This window comes from Pleurodeles waltl, chromosome 2_1 (genome assembly GCF_031143425.1).
Source record: "Pleurodeles waltl isolate 20211129_DDA chromosome 2_1, aPleWal1.hap1.20221129, whole genome shotgun sequence".
Lineage (NCBI taxonomy): Eukaryota > Metazoa > Chordata > Amphibia > Caudata > Salamandridae > Pleurodeles > Pleurodeles waltl.
The window spans coordinates 460,827,769-460,851,789 of record NC_090438.1 but is presented as its reverse complement, the minus strand read 5'-3'; the positions used below and the strand labels follow the sequence as shown (position 1 = coordinate 460,851,789).

Sequence of the window (24,021 nt, the reverse complement as noted above, 5' to 3'; positions counted from 1 at the left end):
GGATAGGCCCTTGGGTTTAGATTTTGATTCTTGCAGTGGTACTTCTAGGTGAAACTTGAGGGAGTTTTATAGTGCCATGATGTCCTCTAGGGGATGAGTGTCAGTTGCTAGCAGGGATACCATCTGCTTCAAGCAGCCAGTGACAGGTGGCTGGACGGTCGCACTGTGAAGGGCGAGGCAGATACACAATTCGCACATGCAGGTGGCTTACTTTTGGTACTCCCCTTGGGCTGTCTCATGTGAAGCCACTGCCCATGGTGCCTGGCTTGCATTGGTAGAAGCACTCTTAGGTAGTGGTACAAGTATTACATCTCTTCACCCTGTGATTTTTCACTTTTGTGCAATTATGGTTGCCAGGTCTTTCTGTGTGACAGGTCTTGTCACACTCTCTTCTCTTTGTTCTCTAACGCGAGATGGCGTCTGGACACGTCTTGTTAGTTCTACACACTGGGACCTCCTGCCAGTCCTGTCTTGTCTGTAGGACTGCAACTCTTCTCCTGTCTTGGAGCACTCACAGGCCCTGTCCTGTCTGTAGAACTGGATGTCTTCTTGCATGTGCAGCAGCCATTCTGTGGATGGCGGTGGAGGTAGGTTTGCTTTGATGGATCTGGTCTGCAGCATCTTCTGTACCTTTCTTCTTCTGGACAAGGCATTCAGGGTGCAATTCAGGATTGCTGTAGAAGATGAGAGTCTCCTTCGATTTGCAGTGGTGGCAGACTGACACTCGGGGATGTGTGACTCTTTTCAAGCCGGTAGTGGGTCAGCAACAGTTTCAGTTTTTGGGCAGTGTGGGGGAGCCCTCTCCCTGAACAGTCGCTGGCCCACTGCAGGGCCGGGCTATTGCAGTTAGGGTGTAGATGATGTCCTTCCTGCATTCAGGCCACACTAGGCCTTTCCTTTCTCTTTTCTCTGGGAAGTATAGGGCATGTGCTGCATCTCTTTTGCTGTCATCTGACTTGCACCCAGGCACTTACTGTAGTTGGAATTGTCTCTTTTGGGGGGCCATCTCTTGGCTCCCTGTATGACTGCGTCTACTCCGCTGAGATGGTGGTTTGCTGCAATGCTCTCCTTGTGGACCACTGAGCTATGTCTCCTGCCCTGCTCAGGGTGGTTTGTCATTGGAGGGAGTTCTACTCTCCGGTCACTACTCATCAAAACTTTGGGAGAGGGAGAAAGTTCGGAGAGTTTCCCCTTTTTTGCACCATGTGGTGGCAGCAGTTTACCACCAGGGGGCGTGCAGTCTCCTTCATGCAGTCTCATATCACTCCTGCCGCTACACTCTCTTCTAAAAAGGGAGGCTAGCAGTTTCTGTTCTTTCTCTCTCTGTGAGGCTTCTCATTAACCTTCTCTGTGCTTGATTCTCACCGGCGGCTAAATGCTAGTGCTCCCAGGACAGTCTCTTCTCCTCCATGGCTGGTGGTACTGCCCAGGGGCTAAGGATTTGCAAACAGGGCTGCAGTGTGAGGTGAAAGGTTTCATACCACAGGTGGTCCTGCACCAGTCTCTCTGGCTTGTGCAGTGTCACACTGTGACCACTAGGTGGCACTACAAACACCTCACAAGGCCGTGGCAGCCTTCCCTCATGCTGTGGGCCTCAGGATCATTGGGGCTATAAGTGCATCTATGTTTGCTCTGTGCTCGTGAGGCCCTAGTCCTTTGCGCGGCCTGCTGTATACAGATGAAGGTATACGGGAAGGGCACTGCAGGCTATTTAATGATGTTTTTTTCTTGGCCCTGTCTGAGTAGCCTGATAAGAGTATGCTAGATGAGGTGCAGCAAAGCCACCTATAAGTGGCAGTTTTTGCTGCGAGCCACGTCGCTCGCTCGGTTGCTGCAGAGGCCGGCATGAGAAAGTCAGTGCCGGGGCAGCCTCGTGCCAGAACACCGCTCTTTCCTTTTTCCCTCATGGAACAGAAGGGCACTGCTGGCATTTTAGTGCAGGCCTTTTTCTCTTGTGGGAGTGGCTTTAGTCTATGCTTGCCAGAGAGCACTGCCTAGATATAGGGTGACAGACAGTCTCTTTACCTCCCTGACTACTGCAGCAGGTGCAGTTTTCTCCCACTGCTCAAGCAAACTCTCTTCACGGGTTCAGCAACCCTATCTGGGAGCTCAGACATGCAGGAGCTGTAGCAGAACGCTGTGCTCAGTCCACCTCATTGGGAGGGCACTCCCCTCATTTCTTTCAATGACCGATGGCAGCATATGGGGAAGCTTGCTGGTGCCTCTCAGGTGGGTTCATGGTGTGTGCCTGGTCATACCAGGGGATCAAGGCATTCAGTCAATAGCACCATCCCCTTTAACAGTGCTCTCACAGGACCTGGGCTCTGCCGGCAGGAGTCGGAGGCAAAAACAGTCTCTTTACTCTCCCCTTTCACAGCGAGGAGAGGGTTCCCCTTCTTGGGGCAATGTGCCCTTTTCTTCAGGGCAGCCGACTTCTCACCAGGCACAATGGCGAGCAGCATAGTGGCATGGCATGGGGGTCAGCATCCTCGTTACCATTGTTATGCCGTAGGCCATAGGCCCACATGCTGGACAAATGATGAGATGGAACAGATGGTAACGGAACTCAACTAGCCATGAGCACGTACACTCTGGCTCTTTTCTTTGCAGGATCACGTGACTGGTGATGTCCGTGGTAGATGGGTGTGGGTTGGGCATTAATGTCCAGCCCTTGGGGAGTGGATGGTGTGACAAACACTAGAATGTGTCCAATAGGGCACTACATAACTGAAGGTTTGTAATAAAAAACTCTGACAGTGAGGGAGCAGTCCCTCTGGCTATACTTCGTGAAGAGTAATTGTGTATAGAAACGTGAGCACATGTGAGGTCGCAATCGTTCATTTTTACAAATATAGGCAATGAAGAACTTACAAAACGAAAACAACTTCGAACACTGGGCTCCACATTGCTTCCTCCAAAGGCTGCCACCTCTCCCAGCTGGCGTGGAATCTGGATGCCTTCATGTAGCAGGGCACTGAGGTGTCGCTGGTCACACAAGCCACTGGGATTGGCCCCCTGGCTGAAGAGATCTGCCATTTCAATCATAATAGATGGGCATAGGAGACAGATGGGGAGCCAGGATAAATAAAGGAAATATAAATAGACAGCAAGTAAATAGCAGAAAGGTACACAGGTCAAGATAAACATTTAAAAAAATAAAGAGGTGGGGGTGAGAGCCCAGAAAGGAAGTATGAGAGAACAAAAGGGCAAGAGAGAGGGAGAGTGAAAGAGAGAAAATAAGTCAATTAGAGTGATGGGGAGACATCAAGAGAAAAAGGAGGAGAGAAGGTGACTTGTAAGAGAGAACCAGCCGGAAATTTGGGGAGGGGCAAAGCAAGGGGGGGCAAGAAAGACAGATAAGCAGGGGCACAACAAGGAGGAGTAAGAAAGAGGAAGCAGGATGTGAGAGGAAGGGGGTAGACAGGAAAGAAAAGTGAGAAGAATAAACATTGAAAGAGGGAAAAGCACCAAGGAAAGAGTACATGAGAGAGGGAGAAAGAGAGAATAAGGCAACAGAAAGGGAGAAAGGGAGAGATAGAGCAAGAAATAGTGATTCAAACAGCAGATGACAAAGAATGAGAACAAGCCATTAGCATCTTGATGATATCGTACACATTTATTGTCAAAACATAGTAGTCCAGCTATTTCATGTCTTTATCAAGCACTGCTGTATGAGAATGGTGTATGCCCTGCATATACACTGCATAAAACCATGAATCTTATCAAATAGGCAAACGTCAGCGAGAGAATAGGCAGCGGAAGACCACTGCATGTAATTTTCAAACCAAGAGGTATATCAGGACTGACTTTACAGGGAACGTGCAGACCCAAGCACCTGTTCAATCCGCCTGCAGTACATATAGGGGGTTATTCTAACTTTGGAGGAGGTGTTAATCCGTCCCAAAAGTGACGGAAAAGTGACGGATTTACCACCAGCCGTATTACGAGTCCATTATATCCTATGGAACTCGTAATACGGCTGGTGGTATATCCGTCACTTTACCGTCACTTTTGGGACGGATTAACACTCCTCCAAAATTAGAATAACCCCCATAGTGAATTACTTTAACCTGATATTTCTCTAAGTTACTGCTTTATTTTATTTTCAGATAGTACCGGTTTTAAACAGAGTACACATTTTGCCCTTTTCTGTGTCTAAGCTGTGCTCCCAACAACATTCAATTTACCTGTAAAGTAAGCAGTTCACTAGCTGAAGGATTTTTTTTTTTTTAAATAAAATTTATCACCATTAACAAACCAACAATTAAAAAAAAATGTCTACAGCTTTAACTTTTAGCATGCAGAGGCTAGTTGTGCTTCTTCGGGGACGATGTAATCAATATGCCTGAAAAGCAGCCATACTACTGCCTGCAATGTAATTACATCAATCTACCTTTACACTATATGGCACCAGAATATTGGGCCAGATGTATGACCATTTCTTTTTGCAACTCGCAAATTGAAATTTTTTTGCAACTATCAATAAGGAAATGTACTAATGTGTCATAGACACATTTTGCGATTCCTAATGGGGCTGCAATTGACCTGCCTCATCAGCATTCATGAGGCAGGTCGCAATTTGTGACCAATTGGGAATGGGCAATAACACAGGGCTGGTGGACTGCCGGGAACAGCAGACCACCATGTCTGTGTTTTGCTTTTAAATAAAGCAACTTTTTATTTTGAAATGCATCAAGCTTTCCTGAAAGGAAATGCTTTTCCAAAAGAGGCATTTCAAAAAGAAAAATGGAAAGTTTTTAAGTGCAACAGACCCTGCCTGCTCTTAAATTTTTTTTTTGCTACCATTCACAAAGAGTAAGGGGTCCCCTTGGGACCTCTTCCCATTTGAAACTAACTTCCTATCTACTTGAAGTAGGTGGTAAACTGCAAATGTTTTGCGACCGCATTTCGGTCGCAGAACAATCGTACATCCCCCTGCAACTCGCTAGTAGGAAGGGACACCATTGAAATGCCCCTTCCAAATAGAGACTCGCAAAGCCTATTTTGCGAGCCGGTAATAGGTTACCGACTGGCAAAACGGGGTTTGTGCATGCCAAAGGCCATTTTAGCTGTTGCAAATGGGAAAAATCTCCGTTTGCAACCACTAAAAACAATTGTACATCTGACCCATTATGTTTTAAATATTGATTGACCCACATCCTTTGAGTTTTCCTCATTCCAGATGAAAAAAGTAAGGAATCTTAACATAATGGGGATCATTACAACCCTGGCGGACGGTGTTAAAGCGGCGGTAAGACCGCAAACAGGCCGGCGGAAAAAAATGGGAATTATGACCGTGGCGGAAACCGCCAACAAAGACAGCCACTTTAACACACCGACCGCCACAGCAGTACAGACAAACAGCGCGGCGGTCACCGCCAACAGACAGGCGGAAGACAAAGTACCGCCCACAGTATCACAACCTACCAATCCGCCACCTTTTCCGGGGCGGATTCACCGTGGATAAAAACACAGCGGAAACAGCCATTTCAATGGGAAAACGCTCACCTCTACACACTCCACGAGGAAGGAGGACACCATGGAACCTGAACTCCAAATACTTCCTGCGATAGTCTTCCTGCTCCTGTACGACCATCATCAACGCCGGCACAGAAGACAATGGTGAGTACTGCACCTACGACATAGGGGAGGGGGGAGGCAAAAGTCAGGGACACACACACATGCAACACCCCCACCCCCACCTCGACCCTCCCCCACTACAACACACACACCAATGCATATCCAAACATTACAGTAACAACCCCCAAACCCCCCCGGAAGAATGCAAAGACAAAAGGAAATTAATTCAACCACTGTAATATATCAAAATACAGTAACCAAATATATACAGATATAATTTCACATTCAACAAAATATACATCACGATTAGTAGTGCAGGTAATGCACCATTCAATGTCGTGGACCACTGGGCCCAAAGTGCATGGGCGAGGCCCACACACGATACCTGAGCAAAACGGAGAGAAGACTGCTGGGGCATCAGATAGAAATACAACAGGCACCTCAGGGGAAGGGAAGGGGAGGGCACCTCAGCCGGATGAGTGCAGCACGCCAGATCCACGAGGGGGCTCCATGCCCATTGATGTATCCTGGGGAGTGCAAAGCCACAGTCTCTCAAGTCTCTACAGTGGGTGGGTTGCCCACTGTTCAATCCTGGGGAGTGCAAAGCCACAGTCTATCAAGTCTCTACAGTGGGTGGGTTGCCCACTGTTCAATCCTGGGGAGTGCAAAGCCACAGTCTCTCAAGTCTCTACAGAGGGTGGGTTGCCCACTGTTCAATCCTGGGGAGTGCAAAGCCACAGTCTCTCAAGTCTCTACAGTGGGTGGGTTGCCCACTGTTCAATCCTGGGAGTGCAAAGCCACAGTCTCTCAAGTCTCTACAGTGGGTGGGTTGCCCACTGTTCAATCCTGGGGAGTGCAAAGCCACAGTCTCTCAAGTCTCTAAAGTGGGTGGGTTGCCCACTGTACCATCCTGGGGAGTGCAAAGCCACAGTCTCTCAAGTCAATAACAGTCTCCACTGGTTCTGGTGGGGGACTGGTGCCCAGAGTGCATCACTCTCCCCGTGACGGTCCCAGTTCCATCACTGCCCCTGCCGCACATGGGCTAGCGGTGCTTGAGTTGGCAGTGCTTGCCCTGTTCAGCGGTGCTTGCCATGGCGGTCTTTGCCCTGTTCAGCGGTGCTTGCCCTGTTCAGCGGTGCTTGCCATGGCAGTCTTTGCCCTGTTCAGCGGTGCTTGCCCTGTTCAGCGGTGCATGACTTTGCTGTCTATGACCTGTTCAGCGGTGTTTGCCATGGCGGTCCTTCATTGCCCAGCGGGGCTGTGGCTGCCGGGGCCCTCCTGGGCACTGACTCTGGCAGTGGCCTCCTGGCCAGTGACGATGGGGCTGCCCTCCTGGGCACTGACTCTGGCGGTGGCCTCCTGGCCAGTGACGATGGGGGTGCCCTCCTGGGCACTGACTCTGGCGGTGGCCTCCTGGCCAGTGACGATGGGGCTGGCGGTGGCCTCCTGGGCAGCGGGGATGATGGTGGTCTTCTCCGCCGTGCTGCTCTTCCCAGACTTTGGTGATTTCTTCTGCCCCTTCCCCACCTTGGGAGGAGTCACAGCTGAGTGGACACTCCCCCCGGGACCCTTTTGAGCGGCTTTGCCGGCTGGAGTCTTCCCCCTCTCCTGTCGGGCACTGTCCAACTTCTGGTGCTTCACAGGGGGGGGACTGGCTGTGCTGTGGCTCCGTGTCACACTGGCTGCCCTGGTGCCCGGTGCACTCCACATACCTCTAACAGGCACTACTGGTACCGGCGATATTTTGGCTGAGGTGCTAGTACGGGACCTATGAAATGGAGGGGGGGGGGTGGTGGGAAAGAGGTCAAGGTTGCTCAGGAAAAGTTTCTTATGAACACTGGGACGAGTAGCTGGAGGGGGTCTGGGAGTGGAGGAAGAGGAGGTGGTTGTAGGAGGTGTAACTTTTGTTGATTTGGGTGCAGGTGCATGCGCTGGAGGCTGTCGTGAGGTGGATGGCTGTTGGGTGGGTGTGTGCCCGCTTTTGTGTACTTTGGGAGGGGGCATCACAGACACACTGGGAGAGGACACAGGGGACGTGTAAATGGTAGTGGGGGTGGTGAGTGCAGGTGAGCGGGGTGTGGTGATGGGTGTGCTGGTGCGGGACCTAGTGGCTGTAGTGGTAGTGTATGCAGGTGAGAGTGTAGATGACACTGGGAGGGAGGAGGGAGACGACGACGAGGGGGGCACAGTGGAGGCAGTGGATGTTGCTGTGTCTGTATGTGTGTGATGCTTGTGTGAGTGCCTGTGGGAAGTGTGGTGCTTATGTTTGCCTGAGCTTCCCTTATGTGTTGAGGTGTGTGCAGGCTGGTTTGATGGTGTGCTTGGGATAGGCTGGGGTACAGGGGATTGGGTCTGGGTGGAGGAATATGGAGGGGGGAGGCTAGAGACAGGGACAATGGCTGCCATCAGTGCTGAGGCCAGAGATTGCAGGGTTTGATGAAGGGCAGCCTGACCAGAATGAATGCCCTCCAGGAATGCATTTGTGTGTTGTGGCCCTCCATGGCCATGTGGGATGCAGCTCCCTCGTGCTCCGGTGCCACTGTACCTTTGCCTGATGATGCTGATGCACACAAGAACAGGGAGAGCACAAAAAGGGAGGGGGGACGACAGAAGAAAGACAGGTTGAGTGCATGGCTTACTGCTACCGTTGGCGGACAATACAGACACAGCAGCCCCTTGCACTACGCCGCGCTGTTGGGCTCTACTGATGCAGTTCCTGGGATATGGCCTACATGGCTATGGTGGACATCAGCACACATAGATGACACAGGGACATGTATACCTGTACTTGGCACTCTACAGAGGTGGGGTGGAGTGCCACATGGCCTGCATTACGGAGGGGCCTAGCCTACGGAATTCGCCCTGGCCTAGGGAAACCCACAGCCCTCCTCCCCCACCCAGACACCTTCACTGCGCGTAAAGTCCGCTGAATGAGAGTGTACTCACCCCCTTGTGTCTGCTGTGATGCCCTCAAGCGCCCATCCAACTCAGGGTAGGCCACCGCCAGGATCCTGAACATCAGGGGGGTCATGGTGCGACGGACACCCCTCCCACGTTGGGAGGCCATCCCCAGCTGATCCTCCGCCGTCTTCTTGCTCCAGCGGTGAATGTCCTCCCATCTTTTACGGCAGTGGGTGCTCCGTCTCTGGTGGCCCCCCGGGGTCCGGACGTCCTTGGCGATGGCACGCCAAATATCTTTCTTCTGGTGGGCGCTGACCTACATGACATGTACAGAGGAAGAAGAGAAGTCATTACCAACTGCACCGTCAAAGTGAGTGGCCCACATCCCTACCCTTGCCATGTGGCACATGCATTCACAGTCCTTCATGCTCGCAGAACTCTGCCCCCTTCCTTCTTACAACCAGGCCTCTCCACCCAGGCATAGCCCATACAACTTGCTCCCTGTGTACTCACCTGTTGGTCTGGAGGACCGTAGAGTAGCGTGTACTGGGGGAGGACCCCGTCCACGAGCTTCTCCAACTCCTGTGCAGTGAAGGCAGGGGCCCTTTCCCCAGACGCACGAGCCATTGTCTCTTCCAGACCGAGGTCACAGCAGCACTTGCAGTGTAAGTCCTCTCCTGTCGGAGATCAGCTATCGAGTGATTCAACAGATAGAAAATGGCGGTCACGTCCGCGGCGGTGACGTCCGCGCCGGTGACGTCCGCGGCAGTGCGTATCATCACTGCCGGCGCACTTCGTCATTGGCTCCTGGGACCCATAGGGTCCAATGTTAACCAATGCAGCATTGCGCAGCGGTCTTCGACCGCCTACCGCGACGGTGTACAACGCCAGCGCAGTTACCTCACATCCCATTGTCCCACTTTAGAGGTCTGGCAGCCGCCATTTCAGGGGCCCACATGGCTTCATTTTCAACTGCATCACACATACCTAGGCCTGGACTCAACACACATACAGACAACTTTTTGGATTATGTTTCGTGTTCTGTGTAGACTGTAGGTACATACCTCTGAGTTGATTGACTGTGTTGGGATGGGTGGTTTGTGTTATTAGTACATTAGTGAGGAGTTGGAGTGATAGGGGAGGGGGTGAGGGTGGGGGTCTGTGATAGCATGCAGGTAGGGTGGGGGATATGATAGTTAAGATTTGACTTACCAGAGTCCATTCCTCCACCGACTTCTCCGAGGCTCTCAGGATGCATAATGGTCAAGACCTGCTCCTCCCATGTTGTTAGTTGTGGGGGAGGAGGTGGGGGTCCGCCGCCAGTCCGCTGTACCGCGATGTTGTGTCTTGAGACCACGGAACGCACCTTCCCCCGTAGGTCGTTCCACCTCTTCCTGATGTCCTCCCTGTAGTATGTCATGGGTAGGTATTAGCAATACTTATTATATATTAATTTGTTATTGTGTATATTTTATCGTTTGTATTTTGTCTTACTTAGTTATGTTTGGTATAGTCCGTCTCCCCCTCCAACTGTGATCATCTTTGTCCCTTCTGGACTGAGTGTTCCATGTAGATGACAGTTGGAGAGGTGAAGGCTGGATGACATCTGTATTTACTGTGGATGGAGTTTCTTTCTCTGAGGATTTATCAATAAACATTTATCTTGGCAAAGCATCATCTTTGAATGTTTTGGAATACAAGAAGCATACTTCATTTTTGGCAACGACTGGGTTTTCTGAACCTTCTTTGAATTTGAAAGAGACTTCAACACAGATACTGCCTGCAAGCGCTTCCGATACATTGATGCGGCATTCGTGTAAGTCAGGAAACAACATTTTGATGTTTTGTTTTGGTGCTTCCGCGTTGCGATACTTTTGACGTTTCAACATTTTTTTTTTCTTCAGCATGCTGTGAAATTTTGAGGCGCCGCCTGCCAGCTTCTGGGAGCAACAACTATTGTTGCTTTGTTATAGTGCTTCTGCGTTACCGTGCTTTCGGCGTTTCAACAATTTTTTTTATCTCAAGAAGCAATTGCGTTGTATATAACATAGCGCAATTGCTAAACGCTTCGTGTCTCCTAGCAACGCATACGCGTGCTAGGAAACATTGTCACGGCTCTCGGCAGCGCGTGCCGCATCTAAGCAACGCGCCCGCGTGCTTAGCAACGAGAGAACATTTTTGTTCATTGAGACGGCTCTCGGCAGTGCGTGCCGCATCTAAGCAACGCGCCCGCGTGCTTAGCAACGAGAGAACATTTTGTTCATTGAGACGACTCTTGACAGCGCGTGCCGCATCTAAGCAACGCGCTCGCGTGCTTAGCATCGAAGGAACATTTCTGACGTGGCTTAACTTCTGAAGATAATTGGCACATCGTTCTTTAAATACTCTGAGGTGCACAGTACAATGAGGATTAATCCAAGACTTTAAAGCAACATTGGATAAAAACTCAAATTTATGTTTATTATCTGGTTTGTTTTTTTTGGCTATCTCTTGGATCTCCTGGCTGAAGAAACATAAAGTATATATGTATATAATATAGTTAAATAAGAAAAAAAAAAAAATAATAATAATTTCCACAAGATGCAGAACATAACACCTCCTCCATTTTTTCTTACATTACCTGGTGAGCCACCTATTGCTTGGAACAAATGGAAGAAAGTCTTTCTCACTTATATTAGGGTGTGTGGGAGTAATTTATCTGCAGACAGAAAAGCGTCACTTCTTCAACACTGTTTAGGAGCTGAAGGTCAGGAAATTTTGGAATCTCTTCCTTCTATTGAATCCCCAGATGGTGCTGATTGGGATGCGTCTTTGAATGAATTTGAAATAATCCTGCTAAAAGTTGATAGACACTACTTACCTAAAGTGTCCATAATTCTTCAAAGGTACTACTTTGGCAAATTTAAGCAAAGTGACTCTGAAACTGTGGAGGATATTTTTACTAGCTTACGTAAGTTAGCAAGCCAGTGCAAATTCGGTACTTGTGTGGAGGAGCGCATCCGTGACCAATTCATGCTGGAATGTAAAAACGATAAAATCAGAGAAGCACTGTGGTCAAAAAGTGAACCAACCTTGGATGAAGTTTTGGTCATTGCAAAACAAATTGAGCACTCGGAGTTATGCATTGAGAACTTAAGAAAATCCAAGCATGAATATAAAACTGTTCAGCTGGTGGAAACGAAGGCTAAATTTAAGACTTCTACCGTAGCAAAATCTAAATTGTTATGTTTTAGGTGTAATTCGCCTTCTCATTTAGCTAATAGTAAGGATTGTCCTGCAATTACTGTTGTTTGCAATAAGTGTGGGAAGAAAGGGCATTTTGCGAAATGTTGCAGATCCCCTGGGAAAGTGAAATCTAAGGTTAATGAAATTGTGTGTGACAGTGATAATGACAAAGACCATGATTTTATTCTTCAGGTGATTAATGACGTAAATTGCGTAAATCATATTGGTTGTGAGTATCCTGCTGACAAGGTAGAAGTAGAGGGTATCAATATTTCCATGATGATGGACTCTGGAGCTAAGTTAACTTTAGTTTCTCTTTCCGACTACTTCAAATACTTCTGTGGTAAAGTAACATTGCTTGAACCTGATGTTACACCATATAGTTATGGTGGAAAACCAATTGAATTGAAGGTTTTTTTTTATGCGTCTATCAATTTCAAAGGTAACAAGATTAATGGTAAGGTATATGTCCCCGTGGTAGGGGATACTATTCTAAGTTGGCCACATCAAAAGCTGTTGGGCATAATTTTGAATCCTAATGCTGAACCACAGGTACAAATACAGAAGGTAAATAATTTTGGAGATGAACTTTTGAGGGAGTTTAGTGATGTTTTTAGCGCCAAAATTGGATGTGTCAAGGGCTACAAACATCGGATAATATTGAAGGAGAATGCTTCACCTATAGCTTGCAAGGTTAGGAACATTCCTTTTAGCTTAAGAGAAAAGGTTAAACAGGAACTTCAGAGACTGTTGTCAGATGGAATAATTGCTGAGGTAGAAGCTTCTCCATGGATTGCACCCATTGTAGTTGCCACTAAGGGCTCAGGTGACATCAGACTTTGTGTGGACTTACGCAATTTGAATAAAGTGGTAGTTGAAGATAAGTTTCCTTTACCCAATATTGCTGAAATGGTTGGGTCATTGGGAAATGCTAAATATTTCACAACCTTAGATCTCAGTTCCGCTTACCACCAAGTACCATTGTGTGATGAGTCTAAATTGTTGACTTCATTCATCACTCCATTTGGTGTTTATAAATTTAACTGTATGCCTTTTGGTCTTTGCTCTGCTGCCTCTGTGTTTCAGAGACTCATGAATGAGATTTTGGGTGGTATGACTTGTGTTAAGTTTTTTCAGGATGATGTTCTCATCTTCACTGACACACTTGAACGTCATGTCCAGTGTGTTAGAGAAGTTTTGAAGATTTTCCGACTGAAAGGCATCACTCTTAAGGAAACCAAATGTAAGTTTTTTAAATCTGAAATTACGTACTTAGGTCATGTCATTTTGGGCGATGGTGTAAGACCTAAAGGGGATTTAGTGAAGACAATTGTTGATTTGTCTGCTCCTGAGAAAAAAGAGGATGTGCAGGTATTTTAGGCATGGCCGAGTTTTATTCTAAGTTTGTGCCGAATTTTGCCAAGAGAAGTTCGTCGATCAGGAATTTGCGCAGGAAAGGAGTAGAGTTTGATTGGTCTGCCAAATGCCAAGAAGAATTTGATGATTTAAAAAAAGCATTATCCTCTGCCCAAGCTCTCAGTAGTTTTCAACCGGGTTTACCATGCTATGTTGCTACTGATGCTTCAGATAAAGGTCTTGGATGTGTGTTGAAACAGTTGAAGAATGGTGAGTTTAATAATATTGTTTTTGCTTCCAGGAGTTTGCGTGGGGCAGAGTGTAAATATTCCACAATTGAAAAAGAAGCTTTGGCTATATACTGGGCAGTTAAAAAATTCAAGCAGTTTTTGTGGGGAACATTTTTTGAAGTACAGACAGATCATAAGCCTTTGCTTGAGGTTTTTGAGAAGAAGGGTTTAGACAACATTTCCTCTCGTATATGCAAATGGGTTGTAGGACTTCAAGATTTTCATTTTGTGGTGAAGTATTTACCAGGGTGTGTGAATAAGACTGCTGACTGTTTGTCTAGATTGACGAGTAAGGATTACATTGAAGATGAAAATGATTCCTCATGGTGGGTCGAGGATGATGTTAAGATTTGTGTAGTAACTGATGGTTGCATTTCTGAAGAGGAATGGCTGCAGGAGACTGAGAGTGATGAGGAGTTGTGTGAAATCAAAAGACTTCTCATTTCTGGTATTGCTCCTTGTAATAGTGAGAATATTGGATTGCAATTTAAGAAAGTTTGGAATGAATTGTCTGTTCACGGGGAGTGGTAATGAGAGGAAGTAAATTGATACCACCCTCGTGTTTACGAAGTCGCCTTATGGATATTGCTCATGGAGGGCATCATGGTATTTGTAAGACTAAAGTGAGGATGAGAAGTGCATATTGGTGGCCAGGCATGGATTTATCAATAGAAAGAATGATTCGTGATTGTGTTGAATGTAAGTTGGCAGACAAATCCATGAAGCTTAGGACTCAGCCTATGGTATTAAAGGAGGTTCCCAAAGATGTGTGGGATGAAGTTTCAGTTGACATCATGGGTCCTATCAGCTCAGGAAGCTCGCCTAAATATGTTCTGGTTGTCATGAATGTATTGTCACGTTGGCCTGAAGTATTAATTACCTCAGAAATTACATCTATGACTGTTGTGAATTTTTTGTCAGAAATCCAAAATGTATATTAACGGACAATGGTGTTCAATTTACCTCCAAGTTAATGTGTGAATTTTTAGATTCTAGAGGAATTGTTAAAAAAAAGTGTGCTTTGTATCATCCAGAATCCAATGGCATGGTAGAACGATTTAACAGGACTCTTAAAGAAACCATTCAATTGGCAAAACAGATTGGTAAAGAGTGGGAAAAAATGACAAAGGATCGAGTTGAGGAATATAGATTTACTCCTCACACTAGCACGAATGCATCTCCTTTTCTAATGTTCAGAAAGAGAATTCCTCACACTAAGATGTGTCCTCCGTGGGTCAATTCCTATGTAAGGAACAATTTGACTATGATAAATGTAAAAGCTTGGCACTAAAGAAAGAATTAGATTGTCAAAACAAGAGGAAAAAAAATTATGACACGAGAAAATCGGTAAAGAAATTGCATGTAAATATAGGTGACCTTGTGAAGATTAAATTACCTGGAAAATTTAGGGCAGGTCAATCTCACTACAGTAAAAATTTTAAGGTTGTCAAAGTCTTCAAAGGTGCTATTAAGGTTGATGATGGTCGTATATGGAACCTTAATAGAGTTGTAAAAATTGGGTGATTGTATCATTTTCATGTTGTTTTGGTGTTTGTTTTCTTTGATGGGAGGGGAGGTGGTGTAGTATGTCATGGGTAGGTATTAGCAATACTTGTTATATATTAATTTGTTATTGTGTGTATATATATATATATATATTGTGTTTGTATTTTGTCTTACTTAGGTATGTTTGGTATAGTCCGTCTCCCCCTCCAACTGTGATCATCTTTGTCCCTTCTGGACTGAGTGTTCCATGTAGATGACAGTTGGAGAGGTGAAGGCTGGATGACATCTGTATTTACTGTGGATGGAGTTTCTTTCTCTGAGGATTTATCAATAAACATTTATCTTGGCAAAGCATCATCTTTGAATGTTTTTGAATACAAGAAGCATACTTCACTCCCGATTTCTTGGGTGCTGTCCCACTGCATTGACCCTGTCCACTATTCTTCGCCATAGCTCCTTCTTCTTAGCTATGGAGGTGTGCTGCACCTGTGATCCAAATACCTGTGGCTCTATCCGGACGATTTCCTCCACCATGACCCTGAGCTCCTCCTCGGAGAACCTGGGGTGTCTTTGCCGTGCCATGGGGTGGTGTAGGTGATGTGTGGGGTGGTGTATGTGGTGATGAGTGTGGTGATGTGTAGTGGTGTGTGGTGTTTTGTGCGTGGATGTTGTGTGGGTGATGGTGTTGTGTGCCTCTGTGTGGTGGGGTTGTCTATGCTGTGCAGTCTCTCTGGCCTTCGTCAAAATTTTTGGTCGTAGGGGTTTGTGGGTGATGTGGGTGTGTGTTTTATATAGTATTGAGTGTGTGGGAGTGGTGTTTGTATGTGTATGAGGTGTGTGTATTTTGATTTGTCCAATGTGGTGGTGTTTTGGAGATGTGTGTGTATTTTGAGCGCGGCGGTGTGTACCGCCAATGGAATACCACGGTTAAAAGACCGCCGCGTGGATTCGTGTGTCGTGATAGCATGGGCGTGTTTCTGTTGGCGTGATGGTGGAGGATTTTTTTTCGCCAGTTTATCACTGACCTTTGGTGTGGCGGACTTGTGTGGGTGTCTGAATTTCAGCGGGTTCTGAGATGTGGGTCATAATAGCTGTGGCGGATTTCCGTGGCCGCAGCGGTGTATTGGCGGTCTTCTGCACGGCGGTAAGCGGCTTTTACTGCCAATGTTGTAATGACCCCCAATGTTTTACTTAATCTTGATCTTTTACCCCTAAATAAACCTACTAACTAGTCATGCTCGACATGATCATTTCATTCTTTCTTCAAGGAACAGAGCAGATACCTTCATGTCACTGTGTCCCCCCTACAAGGTAAGGCAAAATCCAATAGACAAACTACGGAAAATACAGATTAGGTTTGAAAGGAGAGCATTATTTTTTCATCAACTAGTTTGTCATACAATACAAAACAAAAACAGCCTATCAAAACTGCATAGGAAACAACCAAAGCAATGATGAACAATACCATTATGTCAAAATTTAAACAGACAACATTCTTCCTAAAAAAAAAAAACTCTCAGAATGTTACTATATTATCACAACTATTTCTCTTTATATTTGCATAGCAAAAGTTAAAAATCGAACTAACTTCATACCAAGAACCTAAATTAGGCAAGGCTTCATAACGTATAATATATTAATACATGTAGGGCAGATAACAGTGACAGGATAAGGTTGTGCTGCGGCATCTACAGACTTCAAAGGGTCATTTTAGGAAATGCCACAAAACCTCTGCATTCTTCTCACCTTATTTATGCATTTTCAAGCCCCTACAGTTAGGAAAAAAGGGAGGGCCCCAAATGGAACATCATAAAAGTATGCATATAGTTGGTCGAGGATAGGACTGTACAGCCACAGTATTAAAACACATAGAAGGACTAGGTTCGCTTTGTAAGAAGGATTAACCAGAAGGACAGATCAGCTATCTTAGAACCTTTATTTATGTTGGCCTTTTGTTGAGTTTTAGATTAACAGTTAGATATAAAAAAATCTACTTAAGACATAAACATCCATAATTAATCCCAGCTCTGCTACTTTATAGATTTCAACAGGATTGCTCGAGCAAATTTGCCCTTCATTGATCTAACAAAAAAGTGTATCAGGAGAAGCATGTAATCCACGATACTACCAGTCTAAATATTCACCCAAACATCGCCCCAATCAGATTTGATAGACAATTCCAACACAATTGCATCAAACTAGTGTAGTATTTGTTTCATATCTTCCTTGAGGGCACATCATTATATAAGAGAAAAAGTACTCGCTGCTATACATTATGAGAACATTCCACGACACCGAGAAGTTTCATAACCATATAGAGGAACGAGACTGAAGGCCGAGTTCCTTTTTATGATTGTGGAACTCCGAGATGACTTGCAGTTTCCTCATCATGTATGCCAGAGAGTATGGGGGTACTTTATCCCATATAATACATATTCACACCATCACCTTTCCCAACAACACTTAAGCCTTGGTGCATAGATCTTTCATATGAAATAGTGAGCCTGTTTGCAAACATGAAGAATAAAAATATAACTTCTAGAGCAAAATTAAATACATCAAAAACCTGTCAGATATTTATGGCAAAGAGATATTAGAAAGAGTTTAATACAAGTACGTTTTAGGGGAAAAAAAGCTGCAGTAGCTCTGAATGTATAGAAACATGCAGAAAGATTCCAGATTTTCTCCATCTAGGGAGTGCAAAAATAAACATGTTCTCTCTGCTTGTGATTGTAAGTTATTACAATAGTACAGAAAAAAGAAAAGCAACGTTGTGTTTTAAATATCTGCTTCAATTATGTTCTGTGGCCTGACCTACTTTTCACCTCAGCTGCTGGCTCTGGCAGCAGCATTGTGATGTCAGAACTCAACAGTAATAACTAATAATAGTCGGGTTGGACTTCTTTACTTTATAATTGGGGACTGGGTGCGTCACAAGTCACTGATTTATTTTTGTTTGAATCTGTTTTATTGCATTTTAATGTTTTAGCACAGTGCATTGCATTACAATACTGACGTCATTCCAGTTGAGCAATATATATTTCGTAAAGCATGCACTCAAGAACATGTTCTATCATTCAGTAAATACTACATAGTTCTGCCAAGCGTGGTTCCAAGTCACTTATTATAAAGAAACCAGAGACTGACTTTCTTACCGGAATTACGCAATTCCATGCATTATAAAAAGAATATCATACAGCATAAAAAAGGATGCAGGTCCTGCAAGTACTGGACCAGAGACTCTGGAACAAGCTCATACAGCTGCTATTCAATACACTTCAGCAGTTCACACACATCTTTGACTTACCTAACGCAGAGTGACTTGGGAAAGTTACATGAGTTGATATATATATATATATATATATATATATATATATATATATATATATATATATATATATATGGTTATTCTGACATACCACTCGTAAACTGCACAAATGGCATTTAACCCTCCATAGGTTAGGACTATCTAACAGACCATAAAGCAAATGGAGCTCTCTGGAACAGATGGGAAATCCAAACAAAGTCATGCCTGCAGGGAGAGTGCATCAGTGAAAAGCACTGCATCTTTCTGAAATCACTACACCATCTTTCACTGCAGGTGGTGGACTGGCCTGATTTTTTTTAAATAGGGGCATGTATCCACATAGGTACGTGTCATATGTCCCTGAAGGTGCCTTAGAGGTCCCAAGGATACGTGTGCCCACTCCAAAAAGGTGACTTTTGGAGGGATCAACTTTCCAGGTGGCTCACAGACAGTCTAACTCACTCCCAAAAGCCTGTTTGTCCATACACTTGGTTTGCTAATGAAGTGTGGGTGCAGGGTTTTAGAAATAGGGTTTCTGGTTGGCAGGCGGTATGCACCCTGACCAAGCAGGAACTGCAGTCTTAGTCAGGGTAAGTCACAAATGCACCCTAAGTTAACCTGTGCTCACCCCATGGTAGCTTGGCACCGAACAGTCAGGCTTAACTTAAGAGGCAATGTATAAGTATTTGTGCAACACTTCAAACATTATCACAGTGAAAACACCACAAAAAGATTCCGCACCAGTTTAGAAATATAGCACTTAATTTATGAACAAAACAAGACCAAAAACGACATAAATCCAATAGGTATAAGTCGAGATATGAATTTTTAGAGAATAAACTGAAGTGTGGTGCTGAACAGTAAAAAGCACAAATCTGAGCTAGCTGGTTGCGCTAGATTGGGTTAAATCCAAAATTTCAGGCTGACCTTGATGGAGCGTGGATTGGATACAGTCCCAGACAAATCCTACGTAAGTTTTACCTTCTCAAGAATTGAGCCAAGAGTACTGTTCACAGGGAAGAAGTTCACCGGGAGCAAGGAAAGAGTCGCTGGCGATGGAAACGTAGGCCCAAAGAGACACGCGCTGATTATTTGGGTGAGCGGTGTGGTTCCAGTACAAGCAAGCCCAATTACGGAGAGCCTAAACGTGTGATTTCAGGAGCCAATAAACACTTTTGAGGGCCTGGGACTGGAAAGCTGCCTCTTGGGGCTCAAGAGCTGGTTGAAATGGGTACAAGGGCTGTAGCAGGTGAGTTGGAAGTCTTTTGTGTCCTTGAGACTACAGAAAAAGGAGGAGAACCAGCGAGCTCTTGGAGTCACTCAGAGTTTAAGTGAAATGGGTCCAGTCCTACTTCAGCGGGGCAGAGGGCAGCAGGCATGAGGGCAGCACAGCAAAAAAGCGAGTTCTTCCACTGCAGCAGTCCAGAGTGGCAGTACTTGTAGCAGTACAGCAGTTCTTCTTTCTGGGAGATGTCTTCACAGGTCCAGCAGTGTACTAAGTTGGTAGGGTCAGAGGTCCACTACTTATACCCAGTTGTGCCTTTAATGTGGGGTTAACTTCAAAAAATGGTTTTGGAAGTGTACAGAGGTCCTTTCTTCCTGCCCTGGCTCCAGACTCCTCACTTTAAGGTATGCATCCCTTTGTGGGAGCAGGACACTGCCAATTTAGGTGCTAGTGTTCGCTCCTTCCTCTCATCCTGCCCAGGATGGCCCATCAGGGTGTTGATGGCCCATCAGTCACACCTAAACTCCCTTTGTGTGTTGCTGTCAAGAGGAAATGCACATGTTACAGCTGTCACCCAGCCCAGACGTGTACTGGAGACAGACTGCAGGCACACACAGCTAAGAACAGGAAAATACCAACTTTCTAAAAGTGGCATTTTCAAAATTGTAACAATAAATCTGAATTTTCCATCAAAGATGATTTCTTAATAGGATTTCTTATTAGGTAGTAAACATGACATATCTACTCCTTCTCAATTAGGAATTACAGCTTTTCGAATTTGAGAAGGAGACCCCAATGTTTACCTATGAGAGGTGTAGGGGAAACATCCTGAACAACTAGGTCTAAACCACTACTTGCTTGAACCACTACTGCTAAACAACTAAAAAGTCTCTACAACTAAGTACTGAACAACTACTGTCTAAACAACAATTGTGCCTGAATAACAATTGCCTGAACAACTAATTTTAAGGTAAGGTTTTCTTTTAGTTTTTTGTGGTTTATTAGTTGTTTAGAATATATATATATATATATATATATATATATATATTAGTTGTTCAGGCAATTGTTATTCAGACACAATTGTTGTTTAGATAGTAGTAGTTCAGTACTTAGTTGTAGAGACTTTTTAGTTGTTTAGCAGTAGTGGTTTAGGCTATAGTTGTTTAGGACCTAGTTGTTCTTTCACACATTCGAGGGGTAGGCCTCACAGTAGTGAAAAACTAATTTGGGAGCTTTTCACCAGCAGGACTGGTAAAACTTAAAGGTATATGTTTTGCGTTTTAATTATATAGCACCCAGCCTATGGGATACCTAGGAGTGACATATATATATATATATATCTATATATATATATATATATAGATATATATATATATAGATATAATATATATAATAAATATATATATATATAGATATATATATATATATATATAACTCTATATATATATATATATATGACAAAAGGGGAGTTTAAGGCTTTGCAAGAGGTTTTAAATGCCAGGTAGACATGGCAGTGTGACTGCACATACAGGCTCTGCAATGGCAGGCCTCAAGATATGTTTAAGGGCTACTTGAGTGGGTGACCCAAGAAGTGTTGAAGTCCCACTAGTAGCATTTAATTTACAGGCACTGGGCACATGTAATGCACTTTATTAGGGAGTTATAAGTATATAAAATAAATATGCCAATTGTGGATGTATCAATCACATTTTTTTAAAGGAGACAGCACATGCACTTTAGCATTAGTCATCAGTCCTAAGGCCAACAAAATTGTATTCTAATTTTATGACTGTGTGTCCGATGGGTGCCTTGTGGAAAAGCTTACTCTCAAAATTGTAGTTTTATTGTGATAAACTATAGACCTGATTGATGCACTGTGAAATGTTGTCATAAGTCTGGCCTGCTTATTATGAACAGTTATGGCAAACATACTTGGTATAGCTTATTATGGAAGCAAATGGCTTAATTCATATATAGGGAAATGCTATGCCAGATGCCAAAGATCTGGCCTGTGTATTACAGACCTGCCAATTTATAAACGTAATTTACTGTGTGATGGGAAGGGCCTCGTTGGGGTCATGGCCTCATGCCAAGAGATATGAAACAGGCACTCTGCTCCTCACTGAGACTCCCATCCCCACTCACAAAAAACTCCCCGAAAACTCAAAATGTTGCTGAGGCTGTTGCCTATGTCCTGGGGTGTTTTCACACTCCTTAATGGACATCAGCTGCTCAGAGCTTCCCAAGATGAGCTAGAAAGCCACTTTGTGCAGAGGATTCTAGCTCCTTTTCTATGCCAGTAGACAAGGGTTGTTGGGTTGGTCACCCACTCTAATAAACCCTGCGAGTAGAATTTCACTATGCTGATTCTTGTTAGGCCCTATTGAGAGGAGTTGTATATTGTTTTGTCAACTGTAATTGTGTACATGTTTGTAATTTAACAATTGCATGCATGATGGTTGTCGGATTACACACACTTCAGTAGGCCTGTGTTGTATTTGGTTAGCTGGGAAACGTTATGTGAGATTCCTTATGTGTGATTGGTTTAAAAGGAAAAGGCATGCCGAAGCACGTAAACCTTCACTTTTGTGAAAAGCATGTGTTAAAGGCAATAGGCTTTTTTGGTTGAATTGCTTCCATACTGTGCTAAAGCCTGGAGGTAGGTATTTTGATACATGGAATCTCACTGATTACCTTGGTTGGCAAGGGGTTTAGGCCCATATTTATACTTTTTGACGCACAACTGCGCCAACGCAGTTGTGCGTCAAACATTTTAACGCCGGCTAACGCCATCCCAAAGCGCCATGCGGGCACCTTATTTATTGAATGACGTTAGCCGGCGCAGCTGACTGGTGTGCGTCAAAAAAAATGACCTACACCAGACAGCGCCGGCATAGGGGAAAATGGAGCTTGGGCATCAAAAAATGGGGCAAGTCAGGTCTGAGGCAAAATATTGGCCTCAACCCGATTTGCGCCATTTTTTTTTACTCCCAACCCCCATTGAAATGACTCCTGTCTTAGCACAGAGAGGAGTCATGCCCCCTTGCCCAATGGCCATGCCCAGGAGACTTATGTCCCCTGGGCATGGTCATTGGGCATAGTGGCATGTAGGGGGGCACAAATCAGGCCCCCCTATGCCACAAAAAAAAACAAAAAAAAAACTTACCTGAACTTACCTTAAGTTCCCTGGGATGGGTCCCTCCATCCTTGGGCGTCCTCCTGGGGTGGGCAAGGGTGGCAGGGGGTGTCCCTGGGGGCATGGGAGGGCACCTCTGGGCTCCTTCCGAGCCCACAGGTCCCTTAACGCCTGCCCTGACCAGGCGTTAAAAAATGACGCAAAAGTGGCTGGACGTCATTTTTTCAGGCCCACCCACTCCCGTGCGTCATTTTTGCACGGGAGTTTAAATAAGGCGCACATGCCTTAGAGTCATTTTTTAGAAGGGAACTCCTACCTTGCATATCATTAACGCAAGGTAGGTGTCCACGCTAAAAAATGACGCAAACTCCAAGATCTTTGGCGCTAGACGGGTCTAACGCCAAAGTATAAATATGGAGTTAGCTTTGCGTCAGATTTGCGTAAAAAAAAACAACGCAAATCCGGCGCAAACAGAGTATAAATATGCCCCTTAGTGTTGGTGACCCACCTGAACAAACCATGGGAATAGATGATTTACACTATAGGATCTTTATCAGGCTCTATTATCAGAAACTTTACATTGTTTTGACAACTGTGTTTTGTATACATTTCAAATTTTATGGTGGCATATCTAATGGTTGAATTGTGGAAAGGCTTATAACCAAAATAGTAGGTTCCTGCTGATTTCATTTCCATTGCGCTGCATGTCATGTGGCCACTACCTCTAAACCAGGAGATCATGATGAAATGCTGTTGTCCATGGAGTATTATTATTTTACCAATCCAAGATGGCCAACATGCTGATTTGAGATGTGGCAGCCAGGTTGGAGCTTTAAAACAATGATAGATTATTTACAATACTCCTGCAAGAGGGACACGCACTGCTATTGTTTGTTTTGTTATTGCAAGCATATGCCGACTGTATTAAGACAGCAGCAGTTTTTTTTTTCCTATTCCTATTCCTATTCCTTTTTTTAAAATTTATTGTGCACATGTTGTTGAATATGTGTGTGTGAGTGTGTTATTGCAAATGCGCCACAGTGTGAATGCAAGAATTAGTCAGTGGATGCATGAATGGATGAATGAGTGCAAAGATGGGTGACAGTCTACATGTATGATGACCTATAGAATGCCTACACCCACCAGTGACACAAGAGGCACTTTCATTCATAAACTAGTCCTACTGGCATTGACAATGCTTGTTAAGCTGTTAATTCTTTTGAGACTGTTGTTCCTTTAAGGAAGATTTGAAACAAATGTGCTTGGAATACATACACTAACGTACTAGAGATGTCACTATGGAAGTGGATGCTTAGTGAGTGTTTAGCCTTTGCAATTCTCTCTCATTTGATGCAATTAGGTTGAATAGTCTATCAAATCTACATGGTGTTGCTCTTTGGCTGTTTGTATTGTGCTGTACATGCTGCTCTTGATACACTTTTATAGTAAATAAAAGAAAAGCAAACAACTTTGAGCAATCCTGTCAATATCAATG

At 44.7% G+C, this 24,021-nt stretch overlaps 1 protein-coding gene across 1 annotated transcript in view; it reads right to left on the bottom strand.

Annotated features, from left to right (window-relative positions):
- Positions 1 to 24,021, bottom strand: part of DRP2 (dystrophin related protein 2) — a 633,012-nt gene that overhangs the window by 139,623 nt on the left and 469,368 nt on the right. Inside the window, exon 13 of the mRNA XM_069213379.1 lies at positions 2,872 to 3,029. Coding sequence (XP_069069480.1) covers positions 2,872 to 3,029 — 158 coding nt within the window. The remainder of the gene's footprint in view (positions 1 to 2,871; positions 3,030 to 24,021) is intronic.